Source organism: Episyrphus balteatus, chromosome 1 (assembly GCF_945859705.1).
Source record: "Episyrphus balteatus chromosome 1, idEpiBalt1.1, whole genome shotgun sequence".
NCBI lineage: Eukaryota > Metazoa > Arthropoda > Insecta > Diptera > Syrphidae > Episyrphus > Episyrphus balteatus.
The window spans coordinates 53437129-53452529 of NC_079134.1; the positions used below are offsets into that span (position 1 = coordinate 53437129).

At 31.5% G+C, this 15401-nt stretch overlaps 2 protein-coding genes and 1 non-coding gene across 3 annotated transcripts; 2 read left to right on the forward strand and 1 right to left on the reverse strand.

The window, feature by feature from the left end:
* Positions 1-4244: 4244 nt before the first annotated feature.
* Positions 4245-4707, forward strand: LOC129920879 (protein PET117 homolog, mitochondrial). The gene is made up of 2 exons (XM_056002372.1): positions 4245-4455; positions 4517-4707. The coding sequence occupies exons 1-2, from the start codon at positions 4364-4366 to the stop codon at positions 4656-4658; spliced, it is 234 nt and encodes a 77-aa protein (XP_055858347.1). The 5' UTR covers positions 4245-4363; the 3' UTR covers positions 4659-4707.
* A 23-nt stretch (positions 4708-4730) lies between these two features.
* Positions 4731-4802, forward strand: Trnae-cuc (transfer RNA glutamic acid (anticodon CUC)). The gene has a single exon. It is a non-coding gene; the product is annotated as a tRNA-Glu (tRNA).
* A 3597-nt stretch (positions 4803-8399) lies between these two features.
* Positions 8400-14592, reverse strand: LOC129920877 (stress-induced-phosphoprotein 1). The gene is made up of 5 exons (XM_056002368.1): positions 14359-14592; positions 13962-14244; positions 9376-10229; positions 9075-9307; positions 8400-9015 (listed from the first exon to the last, which is right to left on the reverse strand). Exons 1-5 carry the CDS (start codon positions 14365-14367, stop codon positions 8943-8945), a joined length of 1452 nt encoding a protein of 483 aa, XP_055858343.1. The 5' UTR covers positions 14368-14592; the 3' UTR covers positions 8400-8942.
* Positions 14593-15401: the final 809 nt, after the last annotated feature.

Below are 15401 nucleotides of genomic sequence, written 5' to 3' on the forward strand. Positions count from 1 at the left end.
AAATATCTATGCATGGAATGACTTAGCTCGGTTGCATTAATTTTTATTCTTTTAACTTTTTCTTTATGGATTTTGTTTTAATTGCTCTTTTTCGATTTCTTGTTTGATGTATGTAAAGTAAGTTTTCGATATGGGGAGGTAAGAAATCAATCTGTAATGAAACAATTATTACGGTATGACAGAATGATATGTGCTATGATATTTAGTTTATCGATTATATGTTAGGTTAGTAGAACATGATATAGAAAAAAAAATCTTGAAGGGAAAGTTTTTATTTCTCTAAAGGGTGTTTTTTTTTTATTTTCGAAATTTTTTTTGTTTGTTTTTAGTACATTTTGGACTGCTTTCTTGAATTAGTTCCAATACGAAAAATAAATAGGTATACTACATATTTAAAAAGAAGGAGCCGTACAAATGATTGATACAAAGAGTAGGCTGGGAAAATGTTGACACTAGCTTTTTCTGCGAGATGGGTAAAAAAAACAATTCGAGGCTTAACGAAATATCTTGAAATATCAAAAAGAAAAACATGGAATTAAAAAATATTTTTTTTAGACTAGGGGTCCAGTCAGGGCATCTAAAAATCATTTCGATTTGAAACTTTTTTTGGTTTAATGCAAAACAGCGAAACGTCAAAGTTTTAGTTCTTTAATTTCATAAATGGCCGCCAAACTTCCAAAATTCCTATCAAAAATAAAAAATATTGTATAAGAATATATTATCATAGATCGTTTAAGCTGTTATTTTTTACCCCTGTTACTCTTAATCCCACTCACCTCTACTAAAAAAATATAAAAAATTCGGCATTATAATAGGCTTTTAAATAATAGCCGTGTTTTATTGCTACTCAGTAGTTAACTGAGTAAATATTTTATGCTGTTAACAACAATTGATTACTTTTATTTATTTGTAAAAATGATCCTGATTCTTCAAGGGTCAACAATATATAAGTTTAGAAAACAAATTTCGTTGTTCACCAACAAATAAAAAACTTTTGTTTTTCCTAAGTAATCATTTGTTTTTTAATGAGCTACCAATAAAACACGTTTTATATGACCAGATTGCATGAACCTAAATTTTCTAGCTTGATTAACCGTCTTCTCCTTTTCTGCCCTTTCATGTGCTGTTTAAAAAGTCAACAAAAAAGCACGTATACGTCGCAGTGCACGTGTAAATAATGTGGATTATAACCTTGGCTTATTTGCTAACACAACCTAATGAAAATTAAGTAAGCACTTGCATTCAATAATTGAACAAAATATTCATCTTATCGTCCGTGTTAATAAATAAACAGAAAAACAAAATTCTTCCAAATATAAGAATCAGAAGTTTAAGTTATGCATAACTTCTGCCTCGTAAATTCAGCTTATTTTAAAAAATTAACAAAAACAAAAAATACCTACTCTTCTTGGCATTGTGTTGTTCTGTTCATAAGAGTATTAGGCGTCGAAAGAGTTGGGACAATTTTTATACCTTCTGTATATTTATGGCCGGTTCTCTCCATTGTGAGACTACTCACAAGGCACAATTTTTGTGACCATTCATTGGCTTCATTCCTTTGGGAACATTTATTTACTCAGTACTTAAAACTACCTTGAACTACTTTTGCTCTATTGAAAAAGTAGTTAAATGCAGCTTTAAGTACTAAGCAGTAGGTTAATATTCTCAAAAGGCAGCTATTGCTAAGCCGACATTTCACGAGTCGATTTTAGCCGCACGATATGTCGCACGGCTAGAGTCGACTAGGATTCTTCTATGACTTTAATCACCTGCGGCTTACGTTCACACGAGTCGACTTAAGCCAAAGAGCTTCCTCGCACGGTAAAAATTGACTCGTGAAAAGTCGGCATTAGGATTAGGATCATTGTGACTTGTTATCATTTTCGTATTATCCCCATAATCGTCACAAGAAAACTCACATCGAAACTCACCACACCAAAAGTAAACATTACTTTTGTTAAAAACGTTAAAAATAGTCATGTTTATTGTTTAGTTGTGTTTTTTATTTCGCCCGTCCGGGCTAAACTGGATAAAAAACGTAGTCGAAGCTAAGCAATTTACATGTTAAATGCAACAAAAACCATTCAACTAAGCCTGAGGGGCTAAGGTGTTGTTGTATTCAACATTTAAATTGTCCCGGCTGCGTTTTATTTTTCTTTAGTTTTGTATCTGAAATTTTATTCACAGTAAAACAATAAATTATTCTAAATTCTTCTTTCAAACGTTTTAATCATTTTTCTTGTTTTATTTGAATTGGAACTTTATTTATTTATTTTATTAGAATTCATCCACAGCAAGAAAATATATATGTAGGTATTCTTAGGCGTGTTTTTTTGGTAACTCAGTACGTAGCTCAGTAAAACAACAACAAATGATTGCTAAGGGTTAACAAAAGTTTTTTATTTGTTGGCATACAGAGAAATTTTTGTTCTAATCTTATTGTTGACCCATCAGTAATAAAAAAATATTAATAATAAATAAAAGTTATCGTTTGTTGATTTTTATAGTAGGTGCGTTTTTTTGTTTATCTATATAGATTTTGTGCAAAAAAACGACATCGGGATTTTTGAAATCCGTCCAAATGCTTGGCACAAATGTACATACACTTTGGCAGCTGTATATCAAAGATGTTCCGTTCTCATGTTTCGATTCAAAAAATTTTTTCACAAAAAACCAAAACTATTCATATGGCCATTGCATCCATGTTGGATTAAGAAAAATTTTTTTTTACAAAAAACCAAAAATTATTTGTATATTCTTAGCTACATTTTAAGACCATGATCATTAACATTAGTTGCGTCGTTCTTGTTTTATAAGCGTTTGAAGCTATCCATATTGATTTTTTATCGAATTTTTATAAATCAAACGTGGAAACTATTTTATTTTTATTTTCAACTTTTCGAAAAAACTTTGGTAATTTAATGTATATTTTCGTTTAACAATCTTATCAGGATCCATTTAAGACTTTTATCTGAAAAGTGCATTGCGTATATACCGAAATATTAACATTTCAATGCAACCATGTCAAACAAATTTTTGATTATTTTTTTCTATGAGAGCTTTTTTCAAACCTCATTTTTTCCGCTTTGATTTGTTAAATTTTTCAGATATTTCTGTATGTGCCTGGCTACACAGTTATTTTTCAATCGATTGAAAAATCACATGCGGTGGCTACACACTGTTGTGCCCAATCACGTTCCACTTTTACATTTTCTAGGAACAAATGTCAAAAAAATTAAGAAATGGAACTGTACTGCCCTCAGAAAATTCAGTTCCCTTCATGAGCACCTTCCCCCTTCACTCTTCATCCCTCTTGCCTACAAACTCACTGCTTAGGCGATTGAAAAATCACCGTGTAGCCAGGCACTATGAACACAAACTTCCTTGGCACTATTGTTTTTATCGAGAGAAAGTAAAATCTGGATAATCATCTGGATTTTTCAAAAATCTATAGGTACAGATAAAGTTTTTGTTATTTTTAACACGTAAATTGTTTTGATTTCAAATATCTCCATGTCGTTTTTTTTACACAAAATCTATATAGATAAACAAAAAAACACACCTAGTATAAAATGTTTAAGCCTAGTACGCTGCTGATGTGAAACGAAAATTTTTTCAAGTCACCAAAGTCGACAACAAAAATGCTAACGAAGAAATATCATCGAGTATTAGGTATGTCAAAGTCAAAATAAAAAGAATTCAAAATTAATTTAAAATCAAGAAAAATCAACAGAAAATAATTTTTAAAGCATGAAATAAATGAATTAAAAGTGAAAAAAACCGACAACTCTGCTCTTGGAGTACAAATTAAGTGACAAATGATCGAAAACTCTCCTATTTTTCGGTAGAGCTGCGTACTGAAAAACGAAAAGCAAAACGAAATTTTTCGTTCAAGATTTCGTTAACGAAATTTTGTATGAAAAATTTCGTTTCGCTTCAGCTGCGTACTAGGCTTTACTCAGTAAAATACTGAGTACTAACAGAACACGGCTTTTAAAAATGGTGATGATTGACAATGAGATATTGATTTAAATTAAAGCATTAAATTTAATGTTTTTAAATAACAAAGAGAGAAGAGAGAAAAAGGCAATAAACTTTATAATTTTCAACAAGAATAGAGGGATGCATCGATATGTTTTGAATAATATTGTTCTCCCCACAAATCTTACTACACTCCTTTTTCCGATGCCTAGTACCGGATTCGATTGTGACAGCGCTGGCCTTTAGAACTCTACACTCTAGTACATTTTCATCCCGATGTGAAGAAAATTCTTTGCTGTCACAGCTGACTGACATAAAGTTCTTTAATTTTTTCATCAAAAATAAACAGAAATTAAAGAAAATATTAAACATTTATTTAACTATGTCAACAACCTCAAAACTAACACTTTTGGCGGCCTGTGGGATTTCTACTGGAATAATTGGATACGTGCATTTTAAACAAACTTCTGACAGGTTGGTAGAAAAAAAGATAATCGTCGAAGACGGATTAATGCATTTGTTGTTGTTTTTTTAGAGAGAAATTACATGAGGGTGTTCTACGTGATGTTGAGCGCCAACAACGTAGGAAATTAGAAAATACTTATGTGTTGCAAAAACAAATAGATTTGACTAAACAATTGAAAAGTGACCTCAAAAATTCGGAAGAAAATGTGTAGCTTATTTTTTGTATACAATTATGTAAATAAATTATTGATTCATTAAGAACATTTTGTTCACTTATTTTCAAGTCCCATATTGTCTAGTGGTTAGGATACCCGGCTCTCACCCGGGAGGCCCGGGTTCGATTCCCGGTATGGGAAGTCATTTTTTTTTTAATTTCACCGTGAATTATTTTTATTAATTCATACAAACCTCAGAATAATTCATAGGTACCTGTGTTTTTTTTTGTAGCCTAGTCAAATAAGGATTTAACCTCGGAATGAATGCTATTTGCTGGGTACCTTCGTTTTGGCATTCTATAAAATGCGTCGGTTACAGTTACGGTTTATTAAAGAACCTTCAATCTTCTCAATATATCTTTTCTTTTGCGAGATATCTATGTAAATTTAAGTATGCTTAGTAGGTTTGGCATATCTTACCATAAAAAAAAAACATCTTTAAAAATTCATATTTACAAAAGTATACTTTTCTAATGGATTTAAGTGCGCTGATTTTGAATCCGAATCCAAAAATTTTCGATTATTTTGAGGTTTAGTAGTTTTTTTTAGATTTTCTAAAAACAAAACTTGATTTTGTGATATTTTAATGCGTATTTCTCAAAATCCTGACGTGATAGAATTTTTTTTTTTACTTCGGATTCAAACTCAACACATCAAAAACCATAAGAATAGTATGATTTTGTTCCTAGGAGAAACAAACAAGGCACTTTATCGAATGGTTTATCAAAAATATGATATTTCTAAATAGACAAATAGTATAATTGTAAAAAATTACGAAACACGTATTAATTTTTTGTAATGTACCTTATTATAGTTTTCTTTAAATATTTGACTTTTTAAATATAACGGGCGTTGAGATTTTACATTTTCCTTAAGGGGTAATAACACCTTGTAAACCACGAAATCGAGCGTCATTTTCATCACCGTATAAAACAAAGAAGAAATATTATTTTCTTTTGGTGTTTGTTTAGTTTAATTAAGTATATTAATAGGTAACAGAACAGGCTTATGTTAAATGTTTTAATGATGTGAAATTTTTTAAATGGGGGTGTAGTTCCGGATGATAGTAAAATCCTGTGCTCCCATCGGGCGACCAACAAACTCCTACAGTTTTTAACCGATTGGGCTGAAATTTTGTGCGGAGCTTAAAAATACTATTCTCTAGCGAAGTACGTAGGATTTTTTTGAAATATTAAAATTTAACGATTTTATGGTCTTTTTTTCAACGAATTTTGTTTTTGGAATGAAATAATTTTTTCAAACTAATGCCATTTCTTTAAAAATTGATATTTCAAAAAAATCCTACGTACTTCACTAGAGAATAGTATTTTTAAGCTCCGCTCAAAATTTCAGCCCAATCGGTTAAAAACTGTAGGAGTTAGTTAGTTTGACATGCCTGATGTACAAGGTTAACCGAATCTAAAAGGGTTATTTTCTACAAACTACTCATATTTTTCAAAAATCATTTTTAAAAAAATGGTACGTGTTCGAATTTTTTACCAGCATAAGCGAAATGATTTAAAGGTATTTTTTAACACTTATTCCAACAAAACTCACAAACAAGTCAATTTGACCATCTCTGAAAAGTAATGCACCTTATTCATGTTGATCTGACACAAAAATTTGAAGTGTTGTTTTTCAATTTTTTTTAAATCTGCACCTTATCTTCAAACCAGGAAAATTAGGACTTGCGGACATGAGATTTTTTTAGATTTTTGGACATAAGTTATAGAATATCCAAACAAAGAGAGAAACAAAAAAATTAGCCTTTTAGCACCAATTCCAAGATTGAACAAGGATATTTTTTGAGTGCACATCCTAAAATTTCCCCTTTCCTCATTAAATACCACTTTTTCATAGATGTATATATTTTATTCATTGCATTGTTTAGATTCTTAACGATAATGGATATGAAAACCGTCATGCAAAATTTGTTTCCCCTACCATAAATTAAAAAAAATCTATTAGCATTTATTCCTTTTACAATTTTTTCATCTTATTTGACTGTATTATTGTATAACTTCCCAAAAATCCCTCATAGCCTGTTTCAACTAAAGGCCAAATGAGGTAATTTCGAATATCAAATCGTATAAAAAATTATTTCATTTTGAAGCTATTTTTATCGAAATCATCTCATTTGCTATAGTCGAAATGAAATCTTCTGGAAAGTTTGGCTATGGGGTTTGCGTTTCTGGGTCGCACAAACTTGTTCAAGTTGCTCAAATTATTTAAAAATTTTTATTTAGAGATTTGGTAAATGTATAATGAAAAAATATTTAAAAAACATAAAACTAGTATTTCAAGGTAAAAAACAACTTAAATCGAATTGAGCTCCAAAAAAGTAGGCATGCAATTTAATTTCTTTTATTAAGACACATTTTTAGATCCAAAAGAAAAACATTTCGTCAAAAGATGACCTTGTCTAAAAACTATTATTTGAATTTTTATTACAAAATCGTTGGAGCAAAATTGGTAATAAAATCAGTTCATCCATTTAGACTGTAGTTCTCTATAGAAACTAACAGAATCAGAACTGTCATTTAGTACCCAACGAACAATTTCAAAATTACTCGGAAGTGCTCCGGACTGTTCCCTACGACAAAAAAAAAATGCCATTCAATTCCACACCAAGCAGTTGATAGTGCATATTTGAATTTCTAACAGAGTTCATTGGTCACAATTGAAAATTAAAAAAATAAATAATAATAATAATAAAGTGTACCTACATACTTTTTGTTTCTTGCGTTATGTGTAGGTAATCGTAAAAAAATCAAACTTGTGATAACAATCAGACATGTCATTACGATGATAGAGAATGTGGCTATCGCAATTCTGTCTGTCTGTCACTATCTCGAGCTACAGCCCAAACCACTGGGGCGATTTTTTTAAAACTTGGTAGATAACGGTTTTTGCGAACCAAAATTAACAATAATTGCCATATGACCAAAATGGAAAAGGTCGTTTTCTCCAATAAAGATTAAGATTTTTTTTAAATCATATAATGTGGCTAATAAGGTCTTATTTTTAAAATAAAAATATATTTGGACCGTTAGTAACGGTACTTGCTATAGAATTGTTTTCTTGGTGTCTTTTTCCTAACTAGCATTATCTACCGATCTATATTCAAAAAAATATTTTTGAATTTGCTATTGCAAATAAGAAACTTGATTGGAGCAAAACTGTTAACCAAAATATCGAACGATAAAAATATCGTTCACATTAGAAATTCACAATACCAAAAAAAAAGCTTGAAGGTCAAAACCTTTTTAAAAGGTACGTTTTTGTAACTTCAAACCAAATTTTTGTATTTATGTTATTTATTTTAAATTTATTATGAATTTTTAATATTCCAAGAATTTTTAAACATAAGAACAATACCAACCTACCAAGCTTTAAGTTGTCATTGTCATACTCTTCAGGGGGTCTATTACGTAAAACGGAACGAGAGGCAAGTAAACGATCCTGTAAGAAACGATAGCCACGACAAAGAGCGATTATGGGCCCAAGATATGGGCTTTTGACTAGTGGTGGAATTGGCTTATTTGATTTGTGATAGTTGACAGTCACATTGCACTATTTTGTTTTTGCTTTGAGTTGTAGAGTATACAAAAAAGTTAAATTTTACTGTCAACTACCAAAAATCAGCCTCAGATTTTTACTGCAAAAACTCCAATATGCGACATTTTAATGGTCACCTAAAAAAGCGTCAACAAAAAAAATTAACAACAATTTTATTCATTTGTGGCCCATAATGGTGTAGCTTTATTATTTCTTTACCTATTTTATTTTTATACATTACGGAATATGCTATATTTCTATTGATTTTTGTTTGCATTTCTGTATGAAAAGTTTCACTTTTAACGTTAATTCGGTTAACATTCACTTTTTAGGTCGATTTGTATTTTTAAAATTTATTTTAAGATTGACTTTTTTTATTTCATTTGAAACGAAGGCATTTAGTTTTATGTGAGAAGAAATAAAATAAGAGCTTCTACGAATTTGAACATATGCTAAATTTTGACGTACATATATTTAATATTATTTTTATATTGTTGTTATTATTATTTATAGGTTTGTTTTTGTTTTCTATAAAAAGAATTATTATAGTTTAATATTAAGAGATAGACGTTCCCGGAGAGTATATTTACGCCTCTTAAATAGAGGAAACCCAAACAAAAGAAAGTCGTAATCGAAAGCGCCGATCTTGGTGTGCAAGCATTTTTTAATCAATTATGTAGTTATGTTTGCTTTTTATTTTATAATTAAATATTTTGTTTGTTTTTAATGAATTTGAATGATTCCAGATTCAAGGAGCTTCATTATCTTATCAGCTATCGCAGGATTCTTCAAATGCCTAAATGAAAAATATAAAATTAAACAAAAAATCATTTAATGTTTGTCATTAAATCTTACTCTTTAACAGCATTTGGCTCGTTCTGCATTTGGTCGAGGATCAACCTCATGGCCGGATCCTTCAGAATTTGTTGTACTTCAGGATCTGCCATAGCATTCTTCCATACTTCTTGGGGATTATTGTGGAAAGCCATTGAACACGAACGATATCCCTCAACAGCCTCAGCATTGCTTGGATCAATCTCAAGAGCTTTTTGGTAAGCAGCTGAAGCTTTAGTTGCTTGTTGCATTCCCTGAAAATACAAAAAGAATTATTTTTCTGTTGCCTCTTCAATCAATAAAAAATTTTCTTTGATATTACCTGTAAGATTTTACCCTTGCGAATGTATCCCTTGATAAACTTACTGTCCAGTTTAATACACATTTCGCAGTCTTTTAAGCCTAAATCGAAAGCAGCCAGCTTTGTGTAGCACGCAGCTCTATTGCTGTAAAGCTTGGGATCATCTGGATTTCTGGAAATAGCTTCCGTGTAGTGCTTAATAGCATTACTATAATCGCCTTTTTTAAATAATTCATTGCCTAATTCCTTTTCTTCTTCAGCTTTCGCCGGATCTATGTAGGCTCGACGCTCAACTTCCTTAATCTTAGCTTCGACTTCACTGAGAAGTGTCTTAATCTCGGGTGTCCGGTGCTCAGACATTGCTTTTTCATAGTAAATTTTAGCTTGTTTGTAATCCTCTAGTTTACGATAAGAATTTCCAATACGTGACAAAGCCTTTGCAATGAGTTTAAAGTCAGCCCGGTTTTCTCTACCAACTTCGATACCTTTTTCACATTGCTTTATGCATTCATCATAGTTTTTCTGCTCAAAATAAACGGCAGCTATGTTGTTGTAGAAAGTGATATCGGTTGGGTCGATTTCGAGAGCTTTATGGTAATACTTGAGGGCATTTTCAAAGTCCTTCTTTTTGTAGTATCCATTTCCAGTATCTTTTTCTTTCTTTGCTAGGTATTTTTTGCGTTCTTCTTCGCTCATGTCCTCAAGTTTTGGCTCCGCTGGCTTTGGTGGCTCTTTGGGCTTTTGTTCTTCCTTCGGCTTGGGTGGGTCGATGTCCATTGGAGTTGACATGTTTCTTGTCATGTAGTTGATAAGAGCCGTTTGGATTTCTTGACGCCCTTGGAGCAACATAGCATTTTGAGGATCGTGCTTTAGACCTTAAAAGGGATTTTTAATTTAATTATAACTACCATCAACACAATTTTTTTTATACAATTTTTTTTTTTAATTATAGCATGTTAAAAACAGCGCTTCAACGTTTGACGAAGGAAAAAATATGTTGGTTCACCAATTACTGGATTTCAGAATGAGTGAAACCAATCGAAAACGACATTACACGAAAAATAATATAATACTCAACAAATAAATAAATATCTTCGAACTTTTTCTCAATTGTCTTTTTTGTTTAAATTTTTTTATGTTTAAAAAATAGCCGAAATGTTGTCCTATGGCCATATTATGATTCGCGAGTTGAACGTTCATGTCATGTTTTTGCGAGTAAGTCCGTGTGTGAATTGGGTTAAATATTTAATATTTACTTTTGACACTCTTGAGGTGAATAAAAAAAAATTTCAGCTCTCAAAAATTTAGCCTGCCCTGGTTAAATTTTTATCTTCAGAGGATACATTTTTTGCAGAACGATTAATTTTTTTAATACAAAATAAAAAAAAAAAATAAAGAACAAAAATTGAGCAAGTAATACAACATTATGAGTGTGTATAAGGGAAAATCAATATATTTCAATATACAGGGTGTCCCAAAAGTCAACGTCGAAACGAAAACCGTAGATAGAGTAGGTGGTGACAATTATCAGAAAAATAATAACAAAAATCGCAGCCATATGTTTTGTGAGTTATGGGCATTCGAAAAAATGGTCCATATTATTTAAGTTTTTGTATTCTGAAAGAATATGAAAATATGAATGAAAATGGAGAAATTACTACAAGTCGGATTTCTCGAGAAAAAAAAATTTATCTCGGTTATTTATGGAATATTCTCATTAATGTTATACCATTTTGAAAAGAGAATTGAACACACCAACTTTTAAGGTAACTTGCCGAAACATCGTAGTGCACTACGGTTCATTTAATTAGAGTGATGTAAAATTTTTTAGGACTTAGTTGGGCAAAAAAGTAATATTTGCTTTAAAACTGATGCAGCTGAGTTAAAATTTTTGAATGCATTCGGTAGCAGGGTTATTCAAGGTTCTGTAACATAAGAAAAAAATGAGAAAAACTAATATTTGTAGTCACGGCACATGAAAAACCGTCACTGGGTGACCATTTTTTCGATTTTATTTAGAATGCTCATAACTCACTAAATATATGGCTGCGATTTTTTCAATTATTTTTCTGATAACTGTCACCACCTACCCTATCTACCGTTTTCGTTTCGACGTTGACTTTTGGGACACCCTGTATGATAATTAATAAAAATTGTTAGTGAATGTAAACGCAAAAATAAAATTCACAGCACAACGTTGGTGGTTTGTAAATATTTATAAATGTTTTAAACACCATTATTTCTTTTGTATTGCAACTAAGAAAATATTTAGCCACTTCAAAAAATGTATCCCAATTAATACAGCTAAATTTAGACGAAGATATATTTTTTATTCAACAGATATACAAATGTCAAAAATTTATTCTCGTCTAAATATTTGACCTAATTCAGACACGGACCAAAGCAGTTAATAATAATAAAATAATATGCCAATGTTATTTTCAAAACAGCGAATAGCTTTAAAAATATACCCAATTTATTATATTCACCATTTTTTCTAGCGATTCGCAACTCGCAAGTCCAAATAGGGGCCTTAATGGCTTTTGGGTTATTTTGTAAAACTTTTATTTCTCTGAGTAATTTCATCCACACACTTGAAAATTTTACGGATTTCATATTTTGTTCAGTCTATCCCAAAAGTAGGTGAATCGCATTACCCATAAACTAACGATTATTTGCACTAACTTTCTACTTTCCAAAGTTATGTAAACTTTGCCAAATGGTCAGATTATGAAATACTTTGCAGAACAAAAAATTTTAAACAACCGGTTTTGGTAATAGAATGTCCACCGGGTATCTTTTAGAAAAGTGTAACTACAACTTGAAGGATCTGTCACCAAGTTTTAGAGGCAGAGTTATTTAAAACTACGTATTACCCCGTTTAATTGCACCTTTCTTAATTGATTTTCCCGCTTAATTGATCGAAAATATCCTATACAAAAGAACAGCATTTTATACGGTTAATTGAATTACTCACTTAATTGATCTTAAGAAAAAGCAGCTAGCTCGTTAGCGAAGCAATTTTAACCATTTTTATTTAGCTCAATTTTCATTAAATTAAAGATTTAGTTGGTTTGCCTTCGAGTGCCCTCTACAATTTAAGTTCTCAAATGAAGAATACCGTCCTACCTTTCGAAATAAAAGCGCCGTTTTTTCCCCTTTTCCAGTAATACGAGTTTAAATGACGATACACGGAGAAAAAAAATTACAACGTAAAACTAAAAAAATTTCTTTTTGGCACTATTATTTTTATATAAGACTGAACTAGAGGGTAAGGGTAAAGTGCTCGACTGACAGGCAGGTTCATTTCCGGCATTAACCATTTTTTTTTATATTTTCAAAAAAAAAAATTTTTTTACCTTTTTTTATTTTTCTTGAAAATAACCAAAATTTTAAAAACTGACTTGATGCATTTTTTTGCAATAATAAATCATATAAAATGATAACACAGGTGTTTCATTAAAAAAAAAATGGTCATTATATTTTTGACCGCACTTTGTATGGGAGGTTACCCACTGTGCACCGGATAATTGACCGAATAATCATTTTTATAAAAAACAAAACCGATTTCAATGGATTAAAACTGTGTTTTATGGTTTTTCTATAGCCAGAACTGAACGAAATTGAAATGGGTTCACTCGGTCCAAGGTTATGAGGCAAAAAAAAAAACAGGCGAATTGAATACCTTCTCCTTTTTGGAAGTCGGTTAAAGTGATGAGCGCAATTAAGCGGGAAGTACTGTATTTCACGGGTGTCAACTTGGGGCCCTATTCCGCGAGAGTGAGTTTTTCTGTGTGAGTTTTTCTCTGCTTTGTTTTCTAAGGCAACCTACACGTTTGTTCGTGTACACACTCTTTCGGAATTGGGCAACTGAATCTTACGTTCGTTAATTCGACAAAACCGCTGAATAAAAGTTAAATTAGATGGGTTCAACCAACTCTGCCCAAAGCTAACGAAAAACAGATTCATCTTAACGCATTTTCCATAAGAGGGGTTGATGTGAAACTCTATCAAATGAATTTAAATACCAAGTGCAACAATTTTCTAAAAAACGTTTTAAAAATTTATTCCACTATTCGGTAAAATAAACCATCTCGATCATTAATAGAACTATTGCTGTGAAAGCCGTATTAAAGGTCATTGAGAAGACAAGACACGACTTTGTCCTTATTAGAAGAAATATGTTAAAACCGACTTGAGTACTAACTTTAAGACAAGCCTACGTAATATTATGGACCATTAAAAAAATATGTAGTTATTGTCATAAACAAACACTATTTTCCTCACATCCAAGAAAGGTAGAAACCTAGCGCAAAGGTTTATAGAAATTTAAAAGTCAGTCCCTATTCATAACATTATGTTCCCATATATACATATAATATTCCCAAGAAATTACTCGAACACAACACATACAAACATACATACATACAAAGTATGCGAATATCAGGAATGAATGAATACAAGTTATATTTATAATCATCGTTAACAGGTGAACAAAGTTAGGGGTTAAATTATTTATTCCTCCCTTCAAAAATATGCTAATCTTTTAGAAAACACCCATCCTAATGTACTTTTTACTGAAAAGAAATTTCTAGAACACCACTTACCTTCAGAGTAGGCTTCAAAGGCTTCTGGAAAATTGTTTAAGCCAGCATGGGCGGATCCCTTTCTTGAATATCCTTTCGGCCATGTGGGATTGAGCTCAATCGTTTTCTCGGCATCAGCCAGAGCCAATTCAAATTTGCCGGCCTTGGCGTATGCAGCAGATCTATTGCTGTAGAGAACATGGTTATTTCCATCTAGAGCGATGGCTTCTGTATATGCGGCGATAGCTTCATCAAAGTGGTCTTCGTTAAGAGCTTTGTTGCCTTTTTCCTTTAGTTCATTCACCTAGGATAATGCAGAAAAATTGCATATATTGGTTTTTTTTTTCTTTTCTTTTCACACAATACACATAACCAATCTTTTACATTTTTTTCTTCTTGGAATTGGTTAATTACTTACTTTGCTCATGACTCAGATCGTGTTTTTGAACTTTTCTTTATGAAATACCTCTTGAAAGTTGTTTATTTATTTATATTAGGAATATTATTTGTTGGATGCAATAATTTATGATGAAATAATTGAAGAAATATTCAGTTCAAAGACGGCGTGTACAATAAGTTGAATATTAACTTGAGGAATTATCAACGAAAATGCAGACCATTCTAGAAGAAACACGAGAAAATAGCAATTTTAGTTTTGTTAGGTTGTCAGTAGTGGTTGTCTTTTTGCAGGGATGTGTTCAGTAGTATACTTTTTTTTTTAAATCATAGTTCACATCGATAGGGAGCGGAATTATTCAGATAATAGTTTTAAGGCTCTCCGAACGTGTTTACGTGTCGTTGTGGTTTTTCTTTTGCAGCGGTGATGCGTGGTACGCAGTTTGAGATAAATTTTAGCTCCCATACAAATTATCGCAAAATCCCATACAAATTATCGATAACTTGTATGTTGCTCGATCTGCGTACTAGGCTTACCTTAGTATTTACAAATGCAGTTGCATGTTTCATGTTGCATGTGGCAGGTGCTTGTTGCATGTAGCAAATAGTACGAATGCTCGTGGCATTCAGTATGCAATATAACGAAGTGCATGTGTCAAGTTGCATGTGCCAAGTTGAATATGTGGCAAGTTGCATGTGGCAAGTTTACATGTCGAATGTGGAAAATGTATGAAGCATTTGAGTGAGAAGTATAACTTCAATTGCGTGTACATCAGTACACTCACACTTTTTTTTGTCGTCGGTCGTAATTGGATTGGGATAGCCTTCTAAAGGCCCTTATTGCGGGTCTCGTTTGTCTATCTAAGACGACTTTTGTCGATAGTCGATCATTGAAAATGACTTTTGGTATTGTGAATCTCTATCGATAGACGACTTTAATCAAATATCGATTATCGAAAATTTATTTTATCGTTCGATCTTTCTCGTTTACAATTTTGCATTCGACTCAAATCGAGTTTATAGTTGACATTGGCATTTATATTTGTTGAACGACATACACAATAG